The following is a 22433-nucleotide window of genomic DNA, read 5'->3' as shown; positions in this document are numbered from 1 at the left end:
GATATCATGAGGAGGGAGAAAACTTGTTCACGCTAGCCTCTAAGGATAGAACAAGAAGTAACGGGCTTAAACTGCAGCCAGGAAGGTTTAGGCTGGACATTAGGAAAAAGTTCCTAACAGGGTGGTTAAACACTGGAATAGATTGCCTAGGGAGGTTGCGGAATCGCCATCTCTGGAGATATTTAAGAGCAGGTTAGATAAATGTCTATCAGGGATGGTCTAGACAGTATTTGGTCCTGCCATGAGGGCAGGGGACTGGACTCGATGACCTCTCGAGGTCCCTTCCAGTCCTGGACTCTATAAATCTATAAGTTGTTCCCCTGAAATGGCTTTTCTAAATGGTGAGCGACTGGGGATCTGCAAGGAAACCTAGAGAGACAGGCCGTGCTGCACACTCAAGCACGCAAGGAGAGAGACTAGAGAGCGCGTGTGTTGCGTGCCGCCCGTTTTCCATTCCCTGCTGGCATCTGCCCCTGTCTGTACAGCTTGAGAGCAAAATTGAAAGCAAAAAGCCTTGGGGGAGACCTGCGTGCAGGCTGCACATCTGGGCCAGTCAGCGAAGCTCTGGCTTTGCAGCGGCCAATAACAAGGGTGCTGGTGAAATCTGACTCTCTCCTTCTGGGCCGGAAAATCTCCCAGTCGCAGCCAATCGAGGTGCCGCTGGCAGCAGCTGGGGGAAGAGCTGCTGCGCCGGGGAAAGGTGGGGAATCGCCGCGCAATGGAGACCCAGAAGAAGGGGGCGGCTGCAGCTGTGCCCGGGGGCGATTGCTAGGTAAGCGGGGGCTCCGTGCCCCTTATTCCGGGGGCAGGCGGGCATCCGAGACCGGCCGCGGCGTTTTCCGCTTGTCGGTGGGTGGAGGGATTTAATTCTTGCTTTGCCCTGGAATTGGGACCGAACTCCGGGCCGGGCCGGGGGTGCGGGCGCGGGGAGGGGATGGCGGAGTGAGCGGGTGTTGCAGCCCGTGTCTGGCTGGCAGGGGGAGGCCTGGGCCAGCCCAGAGAAGGGGAGTCGCTTTTCCCGGGGCTCTGTTTGTGTGTGTGGGGGGGAGATATTCCCCGGTATCTCCGCGCTGGGTGGTGCTGCGTCTTCTGGCCCTTGCTGCATCCTTGGCTAGTGCAGAGGATGGACCCCAAAGTACCACAAGGGACAAAGAGAGGCCTGGGTTTGGCAGGTGGGGAGATGCTGGGTGGAAGAGGAGCTGCAGCTCGGTGGAGGGTGGCTCCCTGAAGTGATGTTATGCAGGGATCTTGCTGAGAAACGAGTAAGATACTGGCCGGGGTGGTGGGGGGGAACCCACAGAGGACATGGGATGGAAACCTGGTGACAGACTCTGCACTGCCTCCCTAACTGGGCTTGCTTTGTTTGGCTCTGGTGGCTGGTGCTTGTCACTCAGCTGCCGCTGGGTACTGAGAGGTGAGCTGTGATCCTGTCCAGCTCCCTGGGCCTGGGAATGCTGCGCGGATGGGGCACCCACGTGCAGAACCCAGCAGCTGCTGCCATATAGCGGGTGCACCCCTGAGTTAGCTTAGTCCGCATGCCCTTACGGGGAGCCTAGCTTGGATCTGCCCTCTTTCAAATATGTATGTGGGTGGGGGCTCATTCCTCATCCTCCCCCATCAAGCCCTGTCCTCTCAAGCACATGTGATAGTGATGGCTGGGAACAATCAAATCCCCGGCCCCCCACTTCAGTAGCTGAAAGTCGACTGGCCTCTCCCCACCATGCCAAAAAACAAGCAAACAAACCCAAACCAACTAAACAGCAACACAGGCCACAGCAGCCAGAAAGAGGCAAGACTGACAGGCTCTCCAGACCCTAGAGGCTAAGGAATTTGCAGCACCTGTTCCCATCCCCAGTGCGCACACAACCATTTTTGCATTTTTCACAGTTGGGAAAAAGGAAACTAGCCTTCACTTCTGTTTCTACTCAGGTGTCTGGGGTTTTATGCACTAGCCCAGCATGCCAGTGTTTGGGTTGAAAACTCTGGTGAGGGAGGGTTAGTTAAGAATATGTTTCTGTTGGAGTAAAGTCCCCAAGTTCTTCCTGTTGGATCTAGGTTTGGCAAAGACTTTTTTTATAGCCATTTTTATCCTAAGAAAACGTAAGGTTGGGGCCAGTTTTGACCTGATGGTGTGTCTCTAAATGGAGATGTCGGAGCTGCAAAAAGATCAGTCTTTTAACTCTCGGGGCAGTAGCTCTCAGTTTATAAAGTGATTATTTGTTTTTGTGTGTTCTGGGAATAGGAATGATACAAATAATTCCAGAGCCCAAGTGGCCACCATTAAATTAGCCTCCCCTATAGCTTTCTTTTACTGCTGTAGGCCTATGTTCACCTCTTTTTTTTTTTTTTTTTTTTTTTTTTTTAGGATTGTTCCAGATTGTCAGGGTATGAGCTTAACAAACAGGTGCAATATGCTAATGTTTTTTTAGTTAGTGCCAACCAACCCTTCCCTTGTTCTAGGTTTTCCTGCAGCTCCATGTGTGTCGGAAGCAGCCCTGTTCAGTAAACCCTTTAACGGTCAGGTTTCCCTCCAGCCTCTCATCCTAGCTCCTATTTGTTTCATTTTCCATTGCATCCTGATTTCTGGCTCTGGCTACTTTCACAGCTACTGAGGCCTTCTTGTTGATCTGACTTGTATCTCCTATAATCTGCTCCTGATGCAGCTCTCTGCACTCTCCCACATGAGACTATCTCCACATCTCCCACAGTTTCACACTGAGGGAGGATTGAAAACTTCTTGTTCCTTCAAGCGGTTGCTCTGATTTCCCCCCCACCCCTCCAATAGTATTTTTCTTCTGCACATCAAGCAGCCAGCACATTTACTTTCCCTCAGGATACCACTGGACATTAACATTCCAGAATAAGGAGAGTGTTTCGTATTTATCTCAGCTGAGATGACATTACTTGTACTTCTCCCCTCTTCTGTCTGCTCTGTGTGTGTCTGCTGTGTAGCAGTGTGTACTTCTCTATATTTGTTTTGATTAAACTAACTGACCTATTTTCCCCTTATTGCAAGTTCAGATCACTTGTGGCCATCAGTGACCAAGTCTTCGTAGTTTACATAAATTATTTCATTCTCCACCAAACAAAATGTCCTTTTCTTTAATGTTATGACCTGAACCTGAAATAACAATACCTAGTTCTTGTATAATGATATTTATCCATAGATCTCAAAGCATGGAGGTTAGTATCATTATCCCCATTTTACAGATGGGGAAACCAAGGCACAGGGTCTCAGTCCACTTAGTCTCAGTCCAGGGCTCTGTCCACTAGTCACATTGTTTGAGTTACCCTTTCTGTAAAGCGTGGTCTGATGGAACTACATAATGCATGCTTCTCATTTTCCCTTCAGTAATACTAAGAGACTGTCGAGATTTCTTTATAAATACTGTCTTGAGCGTGTTTGCGTTTTAGCATGAGGATCTATTTTAATTCTCTCGTTCTGTAATTTTCTGACTATTTCTCTCTGTAATGCAACTTATCTTTTGTAAAGCCTTCTGAAAATCCTCTAGAAAGCACTGTGTAGATTCACAATATCATTTTTGTTGTTTATCTCAAAATAATTTGATTGCTAAAAAGTATGAGCAGAGTGAAGAAGAATGGTCCAGCTCTCTAGTCGGGGGTTTCGGATGCCAGGGTTCAGCTTCCTGCTCCACCACTGACTTCCTGTGTGACCTTGGGCAAGAAACTTTAGTCTCTCAGTGCCTCAGTTCTCCATCTGTAAAGTGGGGAAAATAGCACTGCTCTGCCTCACAGGAGTGCTATGAGGAGAAATACATGTGGGTGCTATGTAAGTACCTAAAAGACTTAGATTGTTTGGATCAGAAGGAAAGATCTTTTCAGGTTAAATTTGAAAAGAAATGGAGTCAGTGTGGTTGAGAGATACAGAAAGACATGAGCTGCAGAGGAGAAGGCTTTCACACCATCAGTGGCCAATGGTAAAGGGACTTGCTGCGTGCTGATACTCAGGAGTGGCAGAAGCAGTGAAAGGAGAAGAGAGAGAGCAAAATCCGTAGAAGGTTTTAAAGAGGGAGCCATTGAAGCAAATCCTGAGGCCAGTGGGGAGTTATGGAGGCGTTGCGTGCAAGGAAGCTGGCAACTGCAGCCAAGGACTGCACATGCACACCATTTGGAGAGCTGGAAACTGGCTAGAGATGTGAGACTTCTCATAGTGAAGGCAGGAGGAGATGAAGGCATGGATGAGGATTGGTTCAGAAGTGATACATAGTCATCATTGCAGAGGGGATGATAGGCAACTTGTTGATGTGGGAGAAGGAGGAGGAGGAAGAAGAGAGTTTGTAGTAATCCATGACCCTAGTTAAAGGCAAAGGGAAAATGTGAGTTGAGGCGGAAGATAGAGGAGATGGAGGAGTTACACATTTACTGAAAGTGAGTGAGTTATCTGAAGGAAACAGAGGCAAAACCACAATCTTACCTGCGCAAGGCACCCAGAGAGAGGTCGGGGGGGTACCAGTAATGCTGTGACCATATACATGGCATTGAGCATCATCAGCATAAAAGTGGCAGCAAAAGAACAAAGTAAACAGAGGAGCATCTGACTGTGTGGCCCTCCTTAGAAGAGGAGTCTTAGCAGAGCATGAGCCATCACCAGAGACAGGTCCTAATCTGAGCTGCACAGGTAACTCCACTGGCTTCAACAGAATCCTCCTGGGTTTATGCTAGTGTAATAGAGATCAAAATCTGGTGCCATGAGTGCTTAGAAAGGAGGAGCTTTGTGATCCCAGGGAGCCAGAGATGGCTGCATAGCGATGGAGATGATCCAGCTTCATTCCTTAGGATTTGGGGCCACACTAAGCTCGAAGAGAATGAAGACAGATATTGAGCTATCATCAGCCAGAAGGAGGAGGCTGCTCACTCCACCGAGAGTGGCTTCTGTGCTACGACTAGAACAAAACCAGACTTAAGTCCAGTGGCTTTTGATGAGATCAGCTACTTGGAGGCTTTGCCAAGCCCCTGTTCAATGGTTTGTACTTTAATACACTCCCACAGGCTTGAAAACACCTGTCTTTGGATTTCATTTATTTCACAGTTCTTGCTGGATTTCACCTGTTAGCAAGTACAGTACAGTACAGTACGAAGTCCAGTCAATTTCACAGTTCAGGAGAGCAGTGAGCAAGCAAACTGGTTCAGTTTCCTTGGGATCTCTCTGGGCAAGGATTTGCAATAACTGCTGAAAGCCATTCAGCAAATACTTATCTGAGACTCATGAACTGATATAGGAGCAGGAGCTCTATCTTATGTCTTTGAGGCTTGGGATTTAAGGCATCCAAGAACGGTCAAGTAAAGCAATAGTCTCCATGGATGTGTGAATGGTGAATTTAGTGCTGGTCAAAGGTGCTGATTAACTGCTTTGGAGAGTGGTTTTCTCTAGCCACAGAACATGGTGGGAGAGCAGCACTGTCTGTGACCTGGAGAGATCTCTTTCAAGAGGGAGAAATGGGAGAGAAGGCAGTTAATTCTCTGCTGGGGCTACCAGTAAGGGGGCCAATTACTGCCAGTTTTGCTGGTAGTTCTGGTGAGGTTGCCCCCAGTCTACCAGGAGCTGAACAGGGACCCGCCAAACTCCTTTAATATTGGACCATTTTAGCTCTGAGGGCAGGGATTGTCTCTTTTCTTTGCTTGTACATGCCTGGGACAATGGGGCCCCAATACCAATTTGAGGTCTTTGAGCACTACCATAATATACTTACTTTTCCTCACAACCTGGCCTTGCAGTTAGTCAGTCCACAGTGTCCTAGAAGTGAAAAGGCTGTCTGTCCTTTTAGGTATCCCTTGCCTGAAATGAATATGGTATGTAGGTTTAAAAATAAAACCCATTTGTAACCAAATGACTTTAAGTATCTTGCTGAGCAATATCAAACCAAGGGAACGCACCTTTCATTAGATGGTTAAAGCATTTTGGGGGATTGGGGCTTTGCTTTCAGCCCAATTCTGCGTATTGACTTTTAAGTGGAGTTCACAAAGCAGCTCATTCTCTAACTAGCAGGGAGAACTTATTAAAATTATTATTTGTATGAATCCTGAGAGGATTCCTCTTGGCTAGGTATTAGTGGAGGGGGCTAACATATTTATGAGTGATACATGTACACATGCATTCAAGCAGGGTTTTCATCTGGAAAGTGCCAATAATTGGGCATTTTAGTAGTCAGATGCTGCCTACACAAAGTTCCCTGGCATCTTTTCTCCTTCAGCGGACAGGCGATCAAGCAGATCAATGCAGAGGAATTATTTTTGGGAGGTGGGGATTGGTTTGTTTTTTTTTGTTTCCCAGACCCTTTCTGTTTTATGGTGGCAAAGGGCTTCTGCTGTTGCTAAACTCGATCTGGCAGCTGCTCTATTAACAGTGCATTTTAAAAAATTAAATAATTATCAGATTTAAAAATAATTTCGGCACATTCATAAAGTCAGCTCCCTGGGAGGTGGGAAGCTTGATCTACTGCTCACATACTTTGCTGCTGTGAGCTCCATGGTTGGAATTTGACCAAGACACTGGAGCCAATGCTAATGGGAGCTAAGGAGGCTGAGTACCTCAGATAACATGCCACACAGGCCCTAATTTAGCAAAGTGCTTAAGCATGGGCCTAATTTTAAGCATGTGAGTAGTTTAATTGAAGTCAATGGGACTGTGGATGTGCTTAAAGTTAAGTACGTGCTTAAGTGTTTTGCTCAATTGAGGTCTTAGTTTGTGCAGGCAATAGCTGTATCCTCCAGACTATCTGTAAATGCTTCACAGTGCTGCATTCGTACCTTCACCAAGATAAGTGCTGTGGTTTTCCTCCTAGCAGCAGCTCTCACGTTTCTTATCAAGATTCTTGAAGTTCTTGTAAAATGTCATTTTTGACTCTTCTGGGAATCTACCTACCAATCCCCCAGAGTTATGCACACTCCCAGCTCAGCCCCCGCATTGATTTTCACACTCTTGTCATTTTCTGTTGGATGGGCAAGGCAGAGGAATGTAGCCCTATAACTCACCAAACAGTTAACAAAGATCATTAGTGCTCACCCCTCACTGGCGGATCGAGCTTCATGAGGCCACTGGTCCCAACGATGGGCTCATAAGTGGAGGCAGGACTAGGGTTGCCAACTTTATACTTGAACAAAACTGAACAGTCTTCCCCCACCTCCTCCTCTGAGGCCCTGCTCCCGCTCACCCCATCCTCACTCACTCGCTTATTTTCACTAGCTGGCTCAGGAGGTTGGAGTGCAGGAGGGGATGATGGCTCCAGCTGGGAGTGCAGGCTCTGGAGTGGGGCTGGGGATGAGGAGTTTGAGGTGCAGGAGGGTGCTCCAGGCAGGGATCAGTGGGTCGGAGGGCAGGAGGGGACTCAGGGCTGAGACAGAGGGTTAGGGTGCAGGAGAGGGTACAGGCTCCGGGCTGCGCTTACCTCAGGCAGCTCCTGGAAGCAGCGGCATGTCCTGCCTCCGCCTCCTACATGGAGGCATGACCAGGTGGCTCTGTGTGGTGCATGCTGCCTCATCTGCAGGCACCGCCCCCACAGCTTCATTGGCCACAGTTCCTGGCCAATGGGAGCTGCAGAGCTGGCACTTAGGGTGGGGGCAGCCAGAGGTCTCTATGCATAGGAGCCAAAGAGGGGACATGCTGCTGCTTGCGGGAGCCGCACGGAGCCAGGTACGTAGGGAGCTGCGCCACTGACCAGACTTTTAACGGCCCCGTCAGCAGTGCTGTCCGGAGCTGCCAGGGTCCCTTTTCAACCAGGCATTCCGGTTGAAAACTGGACACCTGGCAAACCTAGGCAGTACTCAGTTGGCCTCTGGCATTTTTATCAGCATGTTATCAAACTCTCTTCTGAGTTTCACCAATGTAAAGTGCAATGATGAGAGATTTCTATCAAAAAATCTAATGTAGATATAGTCTTTGTGTGCTCCAGTTGCTAGCAGGTTTCCATTAAGGTTTTTGTTAGCCTGTAGGAGGAGGTGGGATGTGATCAGTGCCACCATTATTACAAATTGTATTTTTGTCATCTTGTTCTTGGAAGTTATGAGAGACCCTTTGATCACAAAAAGTGAAATGATGACTGTACTTTGTCTAGCAAAAATGAGGCATCTGATCCTCATTGTTCTCTGGTTAACTTTTAACCAGGATGCAGAAAAAAATAGCACTTTGTTTGCTATTAGATTAGTCAAGACATTAACAAGGCAAATGCCTGTTCAGATGGGGGGTGGGGGGAAGCTAGGGAGTCCAAAAGTGAACTCGGATCTGCTTTCAGTCATTCTTAGCCCTTTTTTGGTGTTTGTACAGGTCAATTCCTAGGCTCCGAGGTGTTACCACAATGCAAATAATAGATTATCTTTATTTAATAGATGGGGAATTGGGGCACAGAAAAGTGAAGTGACTTGCCTAAGGTCACAGAGGAAGTCCTTGGCAGTGCTAGCAGTGGAACCCAGCTCTCTTTAGACCCAGTCCTTAGCTTTAGCCCCAAGACTATCCTTTTCTTCCTCCCCCCCCCCCCCGCAACAGGGGAAGTATTAGCTATTGCAGCACACAGTATGCTAGTTTGTACCGTTTTCAGAAATGACTCCAATGAGCTGGTCCAGGGGGATATGCTAATAACTGACTTTCCTAATTCTGGTTCCCAGATGATGAGAGATGACACTCTTTGCATTCCTATGAACTGTAGCTAGCCTGACTTAGTTTTTTGGCTTTTCTTAAAGTCAATTTATTGCTGTTAAAAGATGCTAGATTAACAGCTCTGGAGCCTGTATTTGTTTGTCAATCCCCGGGCCAGGTACAGCACTGGCAGTTGCAGTCCAGGTTTCCATAACACTAGGCTGACCAGATAGCAAGTGTGAGAAATCAGGACAGGTGTGGGGAGGGGTAATAGGAGCCTGTATAAGAAAAAGCCCCAAATATCGGGACTGTACCTATAAAATCGGGACATCCAGTCAGCTACATAACACCTCCCCCACCCCACCCCCAGTCGTCTTGTTTTGCCAGAACAGATCAGCGTCCTTAATACGTGGCCTTGCTGATGAGATTGTCAAAAGGGCCCAGTTAGTGGTGGGAATAAAAGCACATAGCAGTGTTACTATCTTTTCATCACTTGCTCCATCGACATATATCAAGAAATGAAACTGCCTAGATACTGAAGATTCAGAGAAGCAAGAGCTAAGTGGGATGATGAGTTAATGTGCTTGGATTTAAATCCTGGCTGAGATCACTGGGATTCTCATTTTAGTGACCCTAAAAAGGCTCAAGACATGAGCAGCAGGGATGCTGCTGCTCTGAATTGAATCTTCTTCCTGTATATTACATGTGTGAGCTGATCTTGTCTGTAACGGTAGAGACAATGACCTCTGTACAGTGCTTATCACTTAACATAAAGAGCATTGGCAGGGTTTGTATTAGAGTCTAGAGTTAGGCATCACAGGGAGAACTGCAGGTCAGGACTGAAGGACATTGGGAAGAAGGAGATGACTGGCTCTGCACAGTACAGCCAGTCCCTCATATTCATGGGTGCCACCTTTAAAAATATATGAAACTAAAATAAACTAAAACCTGTAAGGGAATTCTGTCTGAGTCAGAAAGGCATCTCAGGGGAGTCAAGTGCAAACGAGCAATGTATGCTTCCCCCTGGCCCTGCCCACTTTCTGTTCCCCTGAAACTCTTCAGCTATCAAACTCGAGAAGCTGGGATCTTTTGGGCTAAAAATTAACAAAACACAACTCCTTGTGGAGGATCAAATGCTTTATTCACCACTGGCTTAAGTGAGGGGAACTCCATTGAGTTAAGGAAATGAACCCTCTCTGGCCAACTGTGAATTTGGCACCAAGCATTTATAAATAAGTGTCTAGAAAGTTTCTCTCTTCCCTTGCATCAGCTTCCTGTTCCCAGCCTTTCTTAGCTTTGCAACTTGTTCGCTGCCAGTAAACTCTTAGCACATTCTTTATCAATTAAAACTTTTACACTTAACGGCTGCTTTTCCTCTCTGTGTTCTGCATTCAGCGTGTTTGATGGATTGATAAATCACCCTCTGATGCTACAGATTTCGTTTTGCATGTAATGTTATTAGGAACACTCAACTACAGTTTTGATAGGAACAGTATCAATGAACAAATAACTTGCAAAGCAGTTGTTTTTACTCCCTACCATCAAATATTGCATAGTTTTACTTTGTGCTGTTAATCAGTTGCCATGTTCCACTCCATAGGTGGTTGCATTTTCAGTGGTGTGCAAAGTGAGGGTGTAGATAATTATAATATACACTCTGTAGTCCTTTGGATGGGGAAAGGCATTCTATAAATGTCTGACTGCTTATCCTACTCCTCACTAAGGTCAACCTCATGCCCATACCAGTTTGTTAAGCCATGCGGACTTTTGAGTGATACTAGCATTGCATGAAATTCTTTCATTTTAATATTTGACTTATTTCTGAATTAGATGTGCAGTTGTTTGCCTTTAATATTCTTACTGCAGTGGGTATGGCTTATATAGAGAGAGCAGCCCACAGGCAAAACATGTCCCAATAAAAAATTATACATACCAGGCTTTTCTGCTTCTTGCAGATTTTCCATGTATGTGGCTCTACAACAAGGTAGTTATTCTATTTGCATCCTTATAGCATGCTTTGATCCAACACCACAATGGGCCAGTGTTCCACGTGTGCAGTTTATGGGATTACAGGGTGTTGGCAATAATGGCAAGACAAGCAAATGCATTTTTCTTCTCAAAATAATTCGTTTCCAATCCAGCTTTGCCTTTTTTTCTCCAACTGATTAAATTTATATCCTCCTCCTCCTCAGATTCCCCATATGCTTATTACAAAGAAAAACAGACTGCATGATCATTAGATTCTGCACATTCCCACAAACTGGCTGCATGATTAGCCCTTCTTGAAAGGCAACGAGTTTGTGGAATATTTGTGGGGGTCTAATTTGGTCATTGTGTTATCTAAGTTTTAAGACGACAGGTTTACCTCCCAGTTCTCAGGTCCAGTCGTTCCTCCTGCCCAGAACAACACAGGTAAGGAAGTCTGTTGGATTTTCTGCCTTGACGCTGCCTGCGTAAAGTGCCACAGTTCTTAAACATAAAGCTTTGTGTTGAGGGTCTAATGATCTTTAGCCTGCTTACAGAGCACAGGAAGCCTTCTTGAATTAATCAGCCTTGATATGTTTAGCCTTGTCAAGCCAATTAACTCCCTAAGTCCAGTGCACTCTCTCTGTTCTAAAGTGTTGCTGATACTTTGTGACTTAAATTCACGTTTACATAAGTATTAGCCCAGAACCTATTCACCATAAGCATTTTAATCTCTGCTAGTCTTCAAGCAGCTGCCCTATTAATGAAAAAAGATTCTAATGTGACAAGCAAGTGGCTAGTTATGGCTGTGACTGTATTAACCTTGCAAAGCATATAAGTGTTGCCGTCTGCCTTAATGTAGGAGGGGTACTGAGTACTTTCGGAAATCTCTGCTTTCGTATTGCTATAAAACCCTGGCAGGTACTAGAAACAAATGCAAAGCAGCACAGTGGTTTAAACCACTACTGATGAAAATTCATGTCACCTACGTAAGACCCAAATAAAGCCACGTTTTCTGCAGGTGAAGTGTGAGGGGTGAAATCCATCTCTCAATGAGGGATCTGAGTGCAGAGCAGCCGTGCAGCCCTTCTGTTCTAGTGATTCCTTCTCAGTGTCCGCACCTGCCCCTGCAAGGGGCAGAGGGGCCTCTGAGGTCATGTAATTGGGATCCAGGCTTGCCAATGCTGCAGCCATCACATACCCTCTTCTGTTTGTGGAGGGCCGGTGTGGGGCTTAAATGTACACATTTTCACCACCTCGATGGATATTGCTCTGACTTCATTTCATAGTCTTTCTGAAGGGCTGGAAACTATTTTCTGTTGGGTAAAGACTAGCTGCAAAATCTAGCATTTCTGGTAAGTAGCCCAAGCCCTGCATGGGCCCATGGCATACAATGGCCAGACTAGGTTTGGATAATTGTGGTGATATAGGCAGAGGGTGATGATGGCCAGCTGATAACGATACACACCCCAGAATGCTAGCTGTGATCCTCCTTAGCTCGGGCCTTTGCAATACACCACATCAAGGGCAAGCCAGCTTTCCACTTCTTTCAGTTTCATCTCGCTATGCCCCATGAATGAGAAACGCCCAGGTTCTTCTTGTTTGGTGTGGTTTCTGAAGTGAGGTAGCGGTGAATGGTGGCAGTGCAGGGCGCAGCACTTTGGCAATGGTTCCTGGTTAATGGGAAAGCTATTTATCTCTGCAAGCTGGCGTGGTTCCTAAAAGAACCTACAGCAAATGGAAACCAGGCTTTAAGAGCCATCTGCTCTCTTTGCTTGTTTGCTTTTCATTTTTCTTAATGCACCACTCTACAGAGTGCATTAAAATGCACTTGTGCTGTGCAGTTCTAATGGATTCACAAGTCCAGTGTCATTTACTAGTGCAGCTGCTTTGCTCCTAATCAGTTTTGTTCCGTAAATTTGCTGGCAGTAGCAAGAATGCTCACACTCAACATATAAGGCCTGGGCCAGCTCCCCCTGAACTTGATGGGGATTTATTTTGACAATTTCAGTTGCAGCAGGATTGGACTCTCAAGACGCTGAGCGCCCTGAAGTTCCAACGAGCCTGATTTTTCAAACCTTGCCTTTAATTTTGCACATGCAGATTTGAGTATGTGCTTTGTTCATGCCTTTCCCTGGCAACTGCAAAAATGAAGGCTCAATGGAAAAGATCAGATGAAGTATCCATTGATCCTGCTCCATTGAAGTCAGGTTCTGTGTGCAATGGAAAGGACAAGTTTGCTGCCGTGCTGGGTCCAATGCAATCTTCCTCAGAAATGGTTAACGTTTAAATCTTTAATTTCAATGGCTTCTTTGCCCTCCCCCTGCCATACCGTGGAGGCACCAGGAGGCTGCCAATCCACATCAACAACCTGAACTTAATGGAGCAGCTGCCAAACCTGGAGGCTTCTTGGCTGAGAACGAGGGTCCAGGAACACATTTGCAAAATATATAGATACAAGCAGCTTTGCTCCAAGCCAAATAGCACAGCGTCCTAGCTAGCACACATCAATAACAGACTTCCTGTTGGAGAGAAAAAATTCCTATGCTGTGTTCCTGGAGTATTAGGCATCCCAAATCTTTTGAACAGCAAGGGACAGATGAATCTATCGGGAGGGGGGAGGAGGGGGAATCCATCTCTTCTTAAATAATTTACCCTTTCTGCTAAGAACTGGACTTATTTGTATCTTTCACTGTATTTTAATTCCTTTTTCTTCTTTGTCTCTTAATCTGCAAGCAGTAAACTGTGATGTGCCAAAAAAAGCAACATAGTTTTGTCAGTGGACAATTCCAGCTTCAGAGAAAATGGTCTCATTATGCGGACGATTCTGTGTCTGAAATGGCTATTATGCAATTATAAAGGCTTTAAGAGGGAAAGAGAGTGCTTGTTTTTTTTATATTTGACATGTAATTTCTACTACATTGATTCAGAGCAGCTATGCCAGAGGGCACAGCATAATGGAAATTTTTAATTTTAGACAAGTGGATCTAATTTTAAGCAGCCACCTTATTGAGGTGTTGGAACAACATGGCAAAAATAAATAAATAAATCATTGTTTGTGGTGGTGTTTTTTTACTGGTGGCAACTTGTCAACCTAGAAATTAAAAATAAAATTGTGTTGCAGTGGGAAAAGCAATAATCTTTCTGCCTGTATATTCCAGACTTGCTAAAATAAAACTCCCAGCCTGTTATCTCAGCCAAGTTGTTTCTGGCAACTGGGAAATGCTGTCTCGTCCAGATGACACGTGGGTCGTTCACGGGTTTTTACAGCAATCCGCTTTGGACAAGCGAAGATTCCACTGCTTAATTTCACCTTGATGGTTTTCAGAGTAATTACTATATGCAACTGTCTCTAATGCATCAGAGCTATAGAGACTTGCCAATTATATTGTCCTTTTTTAACTAAGTTAATTTCGCAGTCATTACCATGGTTCATAAATCTAATAAAAAAAAAATGGGAAAATATAGAAAGCAACAATGGACAGAGGATAAGCTAAAATAGTGTGGTTGATTGGTTATTTTTTTTAGGTCCAAATCCTGCAATCAGGTCTTTATGCCCATATGTTGTCCCTTTGGCTTCAGTGGTGTCCTGGACAGGTGCAGAGTTCTGCCTACTCGGACCAGATTTCAGAGTCAGGGCCCTAGTCCAGATAAAGGCCTGGTCTTTGAAGATACTGAGTACTCTCTCAGGACCATAAAACGTTCTGGGAAGGGATGGTCTTTTCTCCATTGCCTAGCACAAGAGGGCATGATCCTGATTGGATCACTGGGTACTAGTGGAATACAAAAAAAAAAATATACAGTAATGTCCATTGATATTTATTGTAGTTGCATCTATGCATCTGAGAGCAGAGGGCCCGAATCGGGCCCTATTGAAGTTGATGATACAACTCCCCTGACCATAAATAGGACTAGGCTAGGGTGTCTGGCTTTTCTTAAAGAACTTAATGCTGATGCTCAGGGTTGTTTATATAGTGAGAGTAAAAGGAATATTACTGCCTAAACGTTTCTCTTTCTGCATTCTGGGAGTCAGTTATGTGAGAGAATCCTAGCCAAATGTTTATACCTGGTCTTAGCTTTTACCCTGTTGTGCTAATAGTGGATCATCAAAATTTAAATAAAAGCCTCAATAATAATAATTCAAACAGCAATAATACTGCGCACTTCTCATTCAAGGATCTCAAAGCACATTGCAGATATTAAGCCTCACCATGTCTCTGTGACATAAGTAAGGAATGTATAGAGTTTACTTTGCTTGCCACTGAAATGCAGTCGCTATTTAAGAACGCACAGGAACACCACCCAGCAGTCTGTCAGAAAGTGAGGAAAACCAGTATGTCTAACTGAAAATGCAAGGGGCATTTAGGGAGACAGCATCTAATTGTAACTTTAATTAGAATTGGGCAAGGACACTGGGACTAACATCTGCTGTTACAAAAAGTGCCACAGGACTTTTAATGGCCCCACGGGACCCCACTCCAAGGCTGTCTTCTCCTGTTCTGAAGCCTGACCTTATTAAACAACAACAAACAGACCTAACAAACTGCCTATGCAGAAGTACAAAACAAGTGACATACCGGTAATTCTTTCTTCTAACCTTTGTCTGTCCCAACCCATCTTTGTTGTGGTCCTTTTCTTTGCTTGTCTGATTTGGATTGTAAGCTTTTTGGGGCAGGAACTGTTTCCTTTATTTTTGTAAAGCATCAAATATGCTCAGGGCACTACATCAATAATTTACAGAAGGGCCCCAAACCTTGAATCTGAAATTTGTGCTCTGTGTACCCCAGATTCAGATGCTCCAGAACTTGGGTTTGAAATCCAGATCTGAATCCAAAGCTTCCCAGATCTCATAGGTGTTAGTATTTAGCACATTGCAGAGATTGGATCTAGCTTCAAATTCTGATCCGAGCCCACACCTTGAGGTCTGGCTTGGCCCCATCTCTGCTAACATTAATAGGAATTAACTGGATCACTACTACCTCGGAGGGAAAACTGCCACCTGTCAAATTGCCAACTCCGTGGTGCTCATTGGATAATTAGTGAATAATTCTGTAGAGTGATAAGTGCCAGAATTATTGACTTTCGAACAAATTGTTAGATCAGTTAAACATCCAGCTAACAAGTATCAGAGGGGTATCCGTGTTAGTCTGGATCTGTAAAAGCAGCAGAGAGTCCTGTGGCACCTTATAGACTAACAGACGTTTTGGAGCATGAGCTTTCGAGGGTGAATACATACATGACATGCATCCGACTAAGTGGGTATTCACCCACGAAAGCTCATGCTCCAAGACGTCTGTTAGTCTATAAGGTGCCACAGGACTCTTTGCTGCTTATCCAGCTAACAGTAAGTCTTGTCTTTAAATAAGCCTGTGAATGATCCATGGCAAATAGGTATGGCATTACAAAGTTGCTGCTAACTATTTCTTATGCTTTTAGATTACTCTCTCTGATGGAGCAATGCCATCAGTTGGGATGAAGCCGGCCAGTGCATCATGCCATCATGTGTTCCCAGCGGACCTACCACCAAGAGACCCGTCTGTTACGATGAACCACGCAGCGAGTGCAGGAAGGCACCTGACTATCTGTGTAGCTTGTTGTCACTGACCATTGAGTACTTGGGCATGGAGTCTGTTGTTGTGGTGACAGAGTATGATTCGACTGGTGCCTCAGGTGAGGAGTGGGGACAGGACAGACGGGAGGAAAATGAGCATGTGGAACACTGCAGTGAAGAGATGATGGTGTCTGATAGCCAGGGTCTTGCAGGGGAGGGTGTTCCTGGTGCTCTAGGGGGCCCCCAGAGGTGACAAAGGAGCCAAAAGCCAAGCTGAATCTTTCAGATCAAAAACTATCTCGACAGGAAAGATCAGTCACCCAGTAGCACTGCAGGTGTGAATGAACATTACATTTACCCATCTCTCCCCTGTTCTCCAGTTACATCTCCACATTCTTCTCCTCGATTGCCCCGGAGGCCAACAGTGGAGTCAAATAAAGTTTCTATTACAGGTTTTCAGGTAAGGAAAAATATGTCCTATGTAATTGAATGTTTTGCACAGACTCTGCATTTCTGTGATATATGTGTGGCTTTCCTGAGTATAGACCAGTTACTATTTCCGCAGTCTTACTGGTTCAGGATGCTTTTAGCCTACTACTTTTTGACACAACCCCTTATTCATGGAGGGGTCCTCTTTCGATAGTGTTTTGTGAACTTTAAAGGAAATTCAGAATAGGGTGCAGCCCTAATGAGCCAAAGGTCTTGGGGATTCCTGAATTTATCGTGTAATCAGATGTCCCTGAATATTTGCTCCTGTGGAGCACCTAACCTCCCTCAGAAGTGGAGTTGCGGAAGTGCTCTGCTTCTGTGGGGGCTGGGTGTTGTGTATGGCTGGAGCATGAGTCACCTGTCTACGTTCAAAAGAATAGGGGTTTGACCTGTGCAACCCACGACAGACATAACCAATGTTGAGATAACTGAGAGTCTTCGCTGGGAGTCACTCACTAAACAGGGCACAGTAATTTTTAAAAGTTAACACTTTTCAATGTTCTGAGGTCAGTTTAATTGATAAGTAATCTGATGCTGTGTTTATCTTCACCTTCTGGGTGACGCGAACATGGTGTTCTTATTAAAGCTTTCTCAGTGGAAGCAACCATGGATTACCATGCATGCACTCTCCTCACCCCTTTTAGGTGGAGATCTCCTGACTGGGGCTTTTCCCTCTCTCTGCCTCCAGGCTGTACAGTTCCCCGCCTGCACTGTCCCAAGCAAGCCAGATTGCCTAAACAGGCCAGCATCTGTGCTTTGCTTTTTCATCAATGACTATGAGCAACGTACTGTTCAACTACTCATGCCAGCAGTTGAGTTTTATCACACAGATCTTTATAAGCAAGCACATTTACTCTTACGGTGAAAGCATTACAGAGAAAACATTTAAAAACAAAAAAGAAGTTCCTATACATATGCTTAACGCTTACCAGAGGTCAGTCACCCAAAGTCCTTCCAGCCCTGACCTTGGACAGAAGGTCCTGTCCATTTGCTGGATCAGAAAGAAAGCTATTTATCCAAAAGTGATTTCTTTGTCTGTTTGGTCTCTGGAGAATCCAGTTTGGACTAGTATATGCAGCCTCTGCAGCTGTGGTACTTCTCTGAAGGTGTTAGAACCTGAGTGAATTTTCCTAATCACCCCCCACTGTTTGTAATTCCTGGATGATGTGTGGTCACTCATCCCAGTGGAATTACATACAGTGCCTGGCCCACAATGATACATACACTTAATATAGTAAGATCTGTCAAAAATATTGCAGAAAATTGCCACATCTGTCACGGGGGCTATGAGGTTGTGAATTGTCCAAGTGCTATTCTAGGGCGGTTTGATCCCAGCTCTGAGTAGAACTCATGAGTTCCTGGCTTCCGGTCCTGTGCTTGGACCACTAGATCATACCACTCTGAACCAGGACATACTGGCTTCTCTTCCTGTGACTGTAGCAGCTATTATGAGGATTGCAACTCATTTGTGCATCATGAATTTCTCTATGCAACTTGAACATGGGGAGAATCCTGTGTACCTGCCCTAACTCCCCCAAACAGAGATTCTTCCCTGTCTGTGTGTGTGTGGCTATATTAATGGAACCCTGGCAGTGTTTATCACAGCCAACAGTACCACAAATTGGGAGAAGGAATGAAGGGGGAGGGAAATGAGACTTTTTAGGAATATGTATAAGGAGTTCTGTGATCTGACAACAGCAGCTGATTAAAAAGAGGTGGGAGAAATTAATTCCTCCTGCCCATTCTTGCTTAATTATGTATTTGAAAGGTAATGCATTTATGCTAATAATGCTCATCTTCTGGCAATAAAATCTGTGCATGTTTTATACAATGGGTGAAGGCATGTGGTCAGTTAGTTTAAAAAGAGACCTCTTCCTAAGCAATATCTCGTTCAGGGCTAGCAGAGGTGAGCTTCCCCTGGTGACTACACTTTGCTAATTCAGTTATCAGTTCTGAAAAGCAATAACCCAGAATAACCAAGTGCTCACAATACAAGATAACATGTTATGTTGCAAGGTGCCGATCACCCTGATGCTCCTAGTGAAGTCAATAAAGGCCTCATCCAACCACATTGCAGTAAGTGGGAGTTTTGCTATTGATGCTCATGGGAGCAGGGGCTTGGGCCTAAATAAATTAGTCAGTGCTTTTCATGATTGTCTCTCGTGTGCTTTTCCAAAAGAAGGCATTTCATAGGAGGGTTCAGATTGGAGTGTTAACCCTTGAGGAATTGGTCATTACGAAGGCCATGTCTACACTAGCAAGCTCACAGCAGTACAGCTGTACCGATACAGCTCTGTCGCTGTAAGATCACTCATGTAGCCACGTTATGCTGGGGGGAGAGAGAGTTCTCCCGTTGACATCATAAACCACCTCCAATGAGTGGCAGTAGCTATGCTGGCGGGAGAGCGTCTCCTGCCAACATAACCCCGTCTACACCAGTGCTTCTGTTGGTGCAACTTATGTCTCTCAGGGTGTTTTTTTTTTTTTTCACACTACTGAGCAATCTAAGTTATGTCGACAAAAGTGGTAATGTAGACATGGCCTCAGTAACTGGTCTTAGTTCTTCATGTGTAATTAACTAGCTGTTAATTATGATAAAAAGACAGCAAAATGAGGGGCTTATTGGTGCTTGAAACAATGTTCAAAGGTGAGTGGACTTGATCTTCAGCCCAGTGCATGGGAAATGTGAATGTAAAAAAACACAATCTGAAATAGTGATCAGATACACTGTATTGCATGCCCAGAACCTGTCGTCTCTAACACAGAACAGGCAGTAAATGTCTGCTGGACAGTGTGTTAGACATAAAAATGGTATTTGGAAGTTAGTCACTGTTAGTTAAGGACTAAACTTTCCACTGCTTACAAGGCCTGGGGCACTCTGATAGGTTTATAACCTGTTAATTTCAGCTACCGATCTTTATATACCTATTTAATGTGAGTGGTTCTTATTGAGAACAATCACTTGAATGTCGGTAATTAGCCTTGTGTAGAAATTCCCAGTCTTGGCAAATGGCTGTCATTTATTGCTAATGAAATCAAACATTATAGTTTACAATCTGAATGGATTTACATTACCTAACAAATACAGTAATCTGCAGAGTAAACGATGACATTTATTGTCTAAAGAATATCTGTGATTTAAGAGTCTGTTACTGTTTCAGGATTGTTTTTTTCCCCTCTTTCTCCAGTTAATTGACTCTAATGGTGCTCTGATGTCTCGGTTTTTTTGGAGCTCTGTTTATGAATAATACATTTCTTCTTCCTGTGCAAAAAATAAAAATAAAAATTGCAAATAAATACATGATTGTTTTTGTTATGCCACTGGTTCATGTCAAACTTTTTTTTCCTCCCTTTGTAGGACTGTGTGCAGCTTAATCAATATAAATTGAAAGATGAAATCGGAAAGGTGAATACTTTACAGATTTGGCATATAAGCATTAGGCTGGGAGTTTCAGAGGGGGGCTATTTAATTTCTTTTATCCTAAGCTCACACCTCCATAAGTATACTCCATTAAATGTCCTCACCCCTGCTACTTTATGCAATTATAGCTGTTTTCAGTTGTGCTACAAGGTTAATTTCTAGTCCAATGAAACACAGCAGGTATAATTTTCCATGCAAGAGGGTGATCTGGCCCCATGCTATTAAGCTCTCTACCAGAGATTTTAATAGATTGGTCAGCACCTGTGGTGATTCCCTGCTCAGAAATGTCCCCAAGATGGCTACTGATGTATCAGAACTCACAGGTGACCTGCCTGCATTGGAGCCTGAGGGGCTACAGCACTTGAAACCCACTGTGTTTGTATTGCTAGTGGGCAGTTTGAATGGAAATGTTCTGTGCCACACTGAGCTCAAACTTGGGGGTCACCTTCTGGCTGTGCTGGAGCAGAGGGAGAAGCCCCACAATCATTGTGAATCTGAGGGCCTACAAAGGAGTCCAGAGAGCGACCTCATGTTTCACCCAAAGTGGGAGCCATGATGGCTAATGTGTTTCTCTGACAGCCCCCAGTCAGTAACCTGTGGTTGCTGGTGGTTTTTTCTAGGGCTCATATGGGGTTGTGAAGCTCGCGTACAATGAAGATGACAACACCTACTATGTGAGTATTGTTAGTAGAGATTCTCTGGTGGAGCGTAGTCTAGTGCTGGGTGCAGGGCGGACCCGCCTCACCACCAGCTTCTGGATGGAGTCGTGAGCATTCCAGCCAGCTCTCTAGCTCCCTGATCTGACACGCACCTTCCCAGCTTTTCTGGGCTGGGCACCAGATCTAATAGCACGCACCAATCAAACAGCACTGCCAGAGGTTGCTGCCTCCCTTGTTTGGCAGGGAGGAATCCTGCAGCTTAGAGACTCTCCCTGTTCTCCTCACCCAGCTGCATCTTCTTCCACATCGCTGGCTCCTGCATCAACTTGCCTTGGAGGGGAGAAAATGTGCTGCTTGGCTAGCTGATGAGGTGTGGGAGGAGTGTTCCTCAGCTGGCCCAAGGGCACCAAGAAGGAGCAAGACCTGCCTTAAGGTCACGCTGCCTTTGTATAGTCAAGATCTTAGGTGGGTGAACCTGATGGCGAGACCAGAAGGGGGCTGAGAACCTGGGGGAAGGGGGAGAGAAAGTTCTGGGATGTGGGGAGAGGAGAGCCTGAGAGACAGAAGAGAGGGGAAGAGATCCCCCCTCAGGTATATCATGGGGGAGCTGCCCCCGAAGATGCTGTATGTGAGCAGAACAGTGTCTCCCCAGTGCTTCTGAAGATGGATCAAAAACACTTCTTTGTCCTGTGAGGTTTGCGCTCCCTTCTCATCTCCTACATCAGGCCCATTTGGCTTTGCACAAAGGTCCAGCGTCTGCCCCCAAGAGCGAGGTTTCAACCTACACGTGTGAGTTCTTTGCAATAGCAATGACAGAATCTATTTACATATTAATTGTATTGCAGGCAATGAAAGTTCTTTCTAAAAAGAAGCTCATGAGACAAGCAGGGTTTCCACGTAAGTAACAAATGGCAGTTCGGTGTGTGGAGAACTAGTGAGATCTATAGCTGAGCAGCAGAGATGGTGGGATGTGGGAAACATATAGCCCCACAGTCTCTGACAGCAGAATTACCATATATGTATGAGGCAGATATCCTGGTTGGAAAGTGTTTTGTGGCAGTGATGAATTTTGTGTATATTGGTGTTGGAAGTTTGGGGCGAGGGCTGGAGTGATGGAGAGAAGGTTAATTTGGGGGTTAGGGCAGTGGACTGGGAACCAGAAGATCTCGGCTCTGTTCCTGGCTCTGACAGACATCCTGTGTGACTTTGGGCTGGTCACTTAATTGTGCTGTGCCTAGCTAACGATCCAACCGGCAGACCAAATTCAGTGATGAATCCTGGTCATGTGCCACCTGAGGCATGTTGCACATATGCTAAGAAGAAGCATCAGAGTGGAATTTGGCCCAGAGACTGAGGGCATAAATTTTTAAAGACTCAACAGAGAAAATAAACAAGTTCTTGCCTTCAAAAATGGGGGGTTTGGGAATTTTGATCAGCTGCATTTTGTGCTATTCTGTAGACTGTATCTCAGACACTATTGAAATTAAATGTAGATATTTGTCTTGGTAAGATCATCAGTGACCATGTGTATTAAGCAATCATTTGACCTTTCTCTCTTTTAAATGATCTTTTTGTTAGTGCATTTTGCGGTGCACTAGGATTATTCAAATACATGCATCATGGCATGCTCCTCAGAGGTGCCCAATACCTGCAGAGAAGGTGGTGGGGAGGGGAAATCTTTGCACTGCTGAAGATCAGGCCTTTTATCCTGTGACCGTTAATGAGGTGCTGCCTTGGCTCAGCCACATATATTAGCCG

General features: G+C 45.1%; 1 protein-coding gene across 5 annotated transcripts in view; it reads left to right on the top strand.

The window, feature by feature from the left end:
- Nucleotides 1-461: 461 nt before the first annotated feature.
- CAMKK2 (calcium/calmodulin dependent protein kinase kinase 2) overlaps nt 462-22433 on the top strand; it is a 44392-nt gene continuing 22420 nt past the window's right edge. Inside the window, exons 1-6 of one of the 5 annotated variants that reach the window (XM_050923943.1) lie at nt 462-772; nt 15992-16225; nt 16487-16566; nt 19954-20001; nt 20637-20690; nt 21521-21572. In XM_050923943.1, the coding sequence (XP_050779900.1) occupies nt 16048-16225; nt 16487-16566; nt 19954-20001; nt 20637-20690; nt 21521-21572 (412 nt within the window). In that variant the 5' untranslated portion in view covers nt 462-772; nt 15992-16047. Of the gene's footprint in view, nt 773-829; nt 850-15991; nt 16226-16486; nt 16567-19953; nt 20002-20636; nt 20691-21520; nt 21573-22433 lie in introns of those variants that run through there. The other 4 variants (XM_050923940.1, XM_050923941.1, XM_050923938.1 and 1 more) reach the window with 4 other exon arrangements.

The sequence above is a fragment of the Gopherus flavomarginatus genome, chromosome 15 (genome assembly GCF_025201925.1).
Source record: "Gopherus flavomarginatus isolate rGopFla2 chromosome 15, rGopFla2.mat.asm, whole genome shotgun sequence".
In the NCBI taxonomy this organism is placed as follows: Eukaryota; Metazoa; Chordata; order Testudines; family Testudinidae; genus Gopherus; species Gopherus flavomarginatus.
Note: the sequence above shows the minus strand (reverse complement) of the source record. Positions and strands in the feature narration are given on the sequence as shown.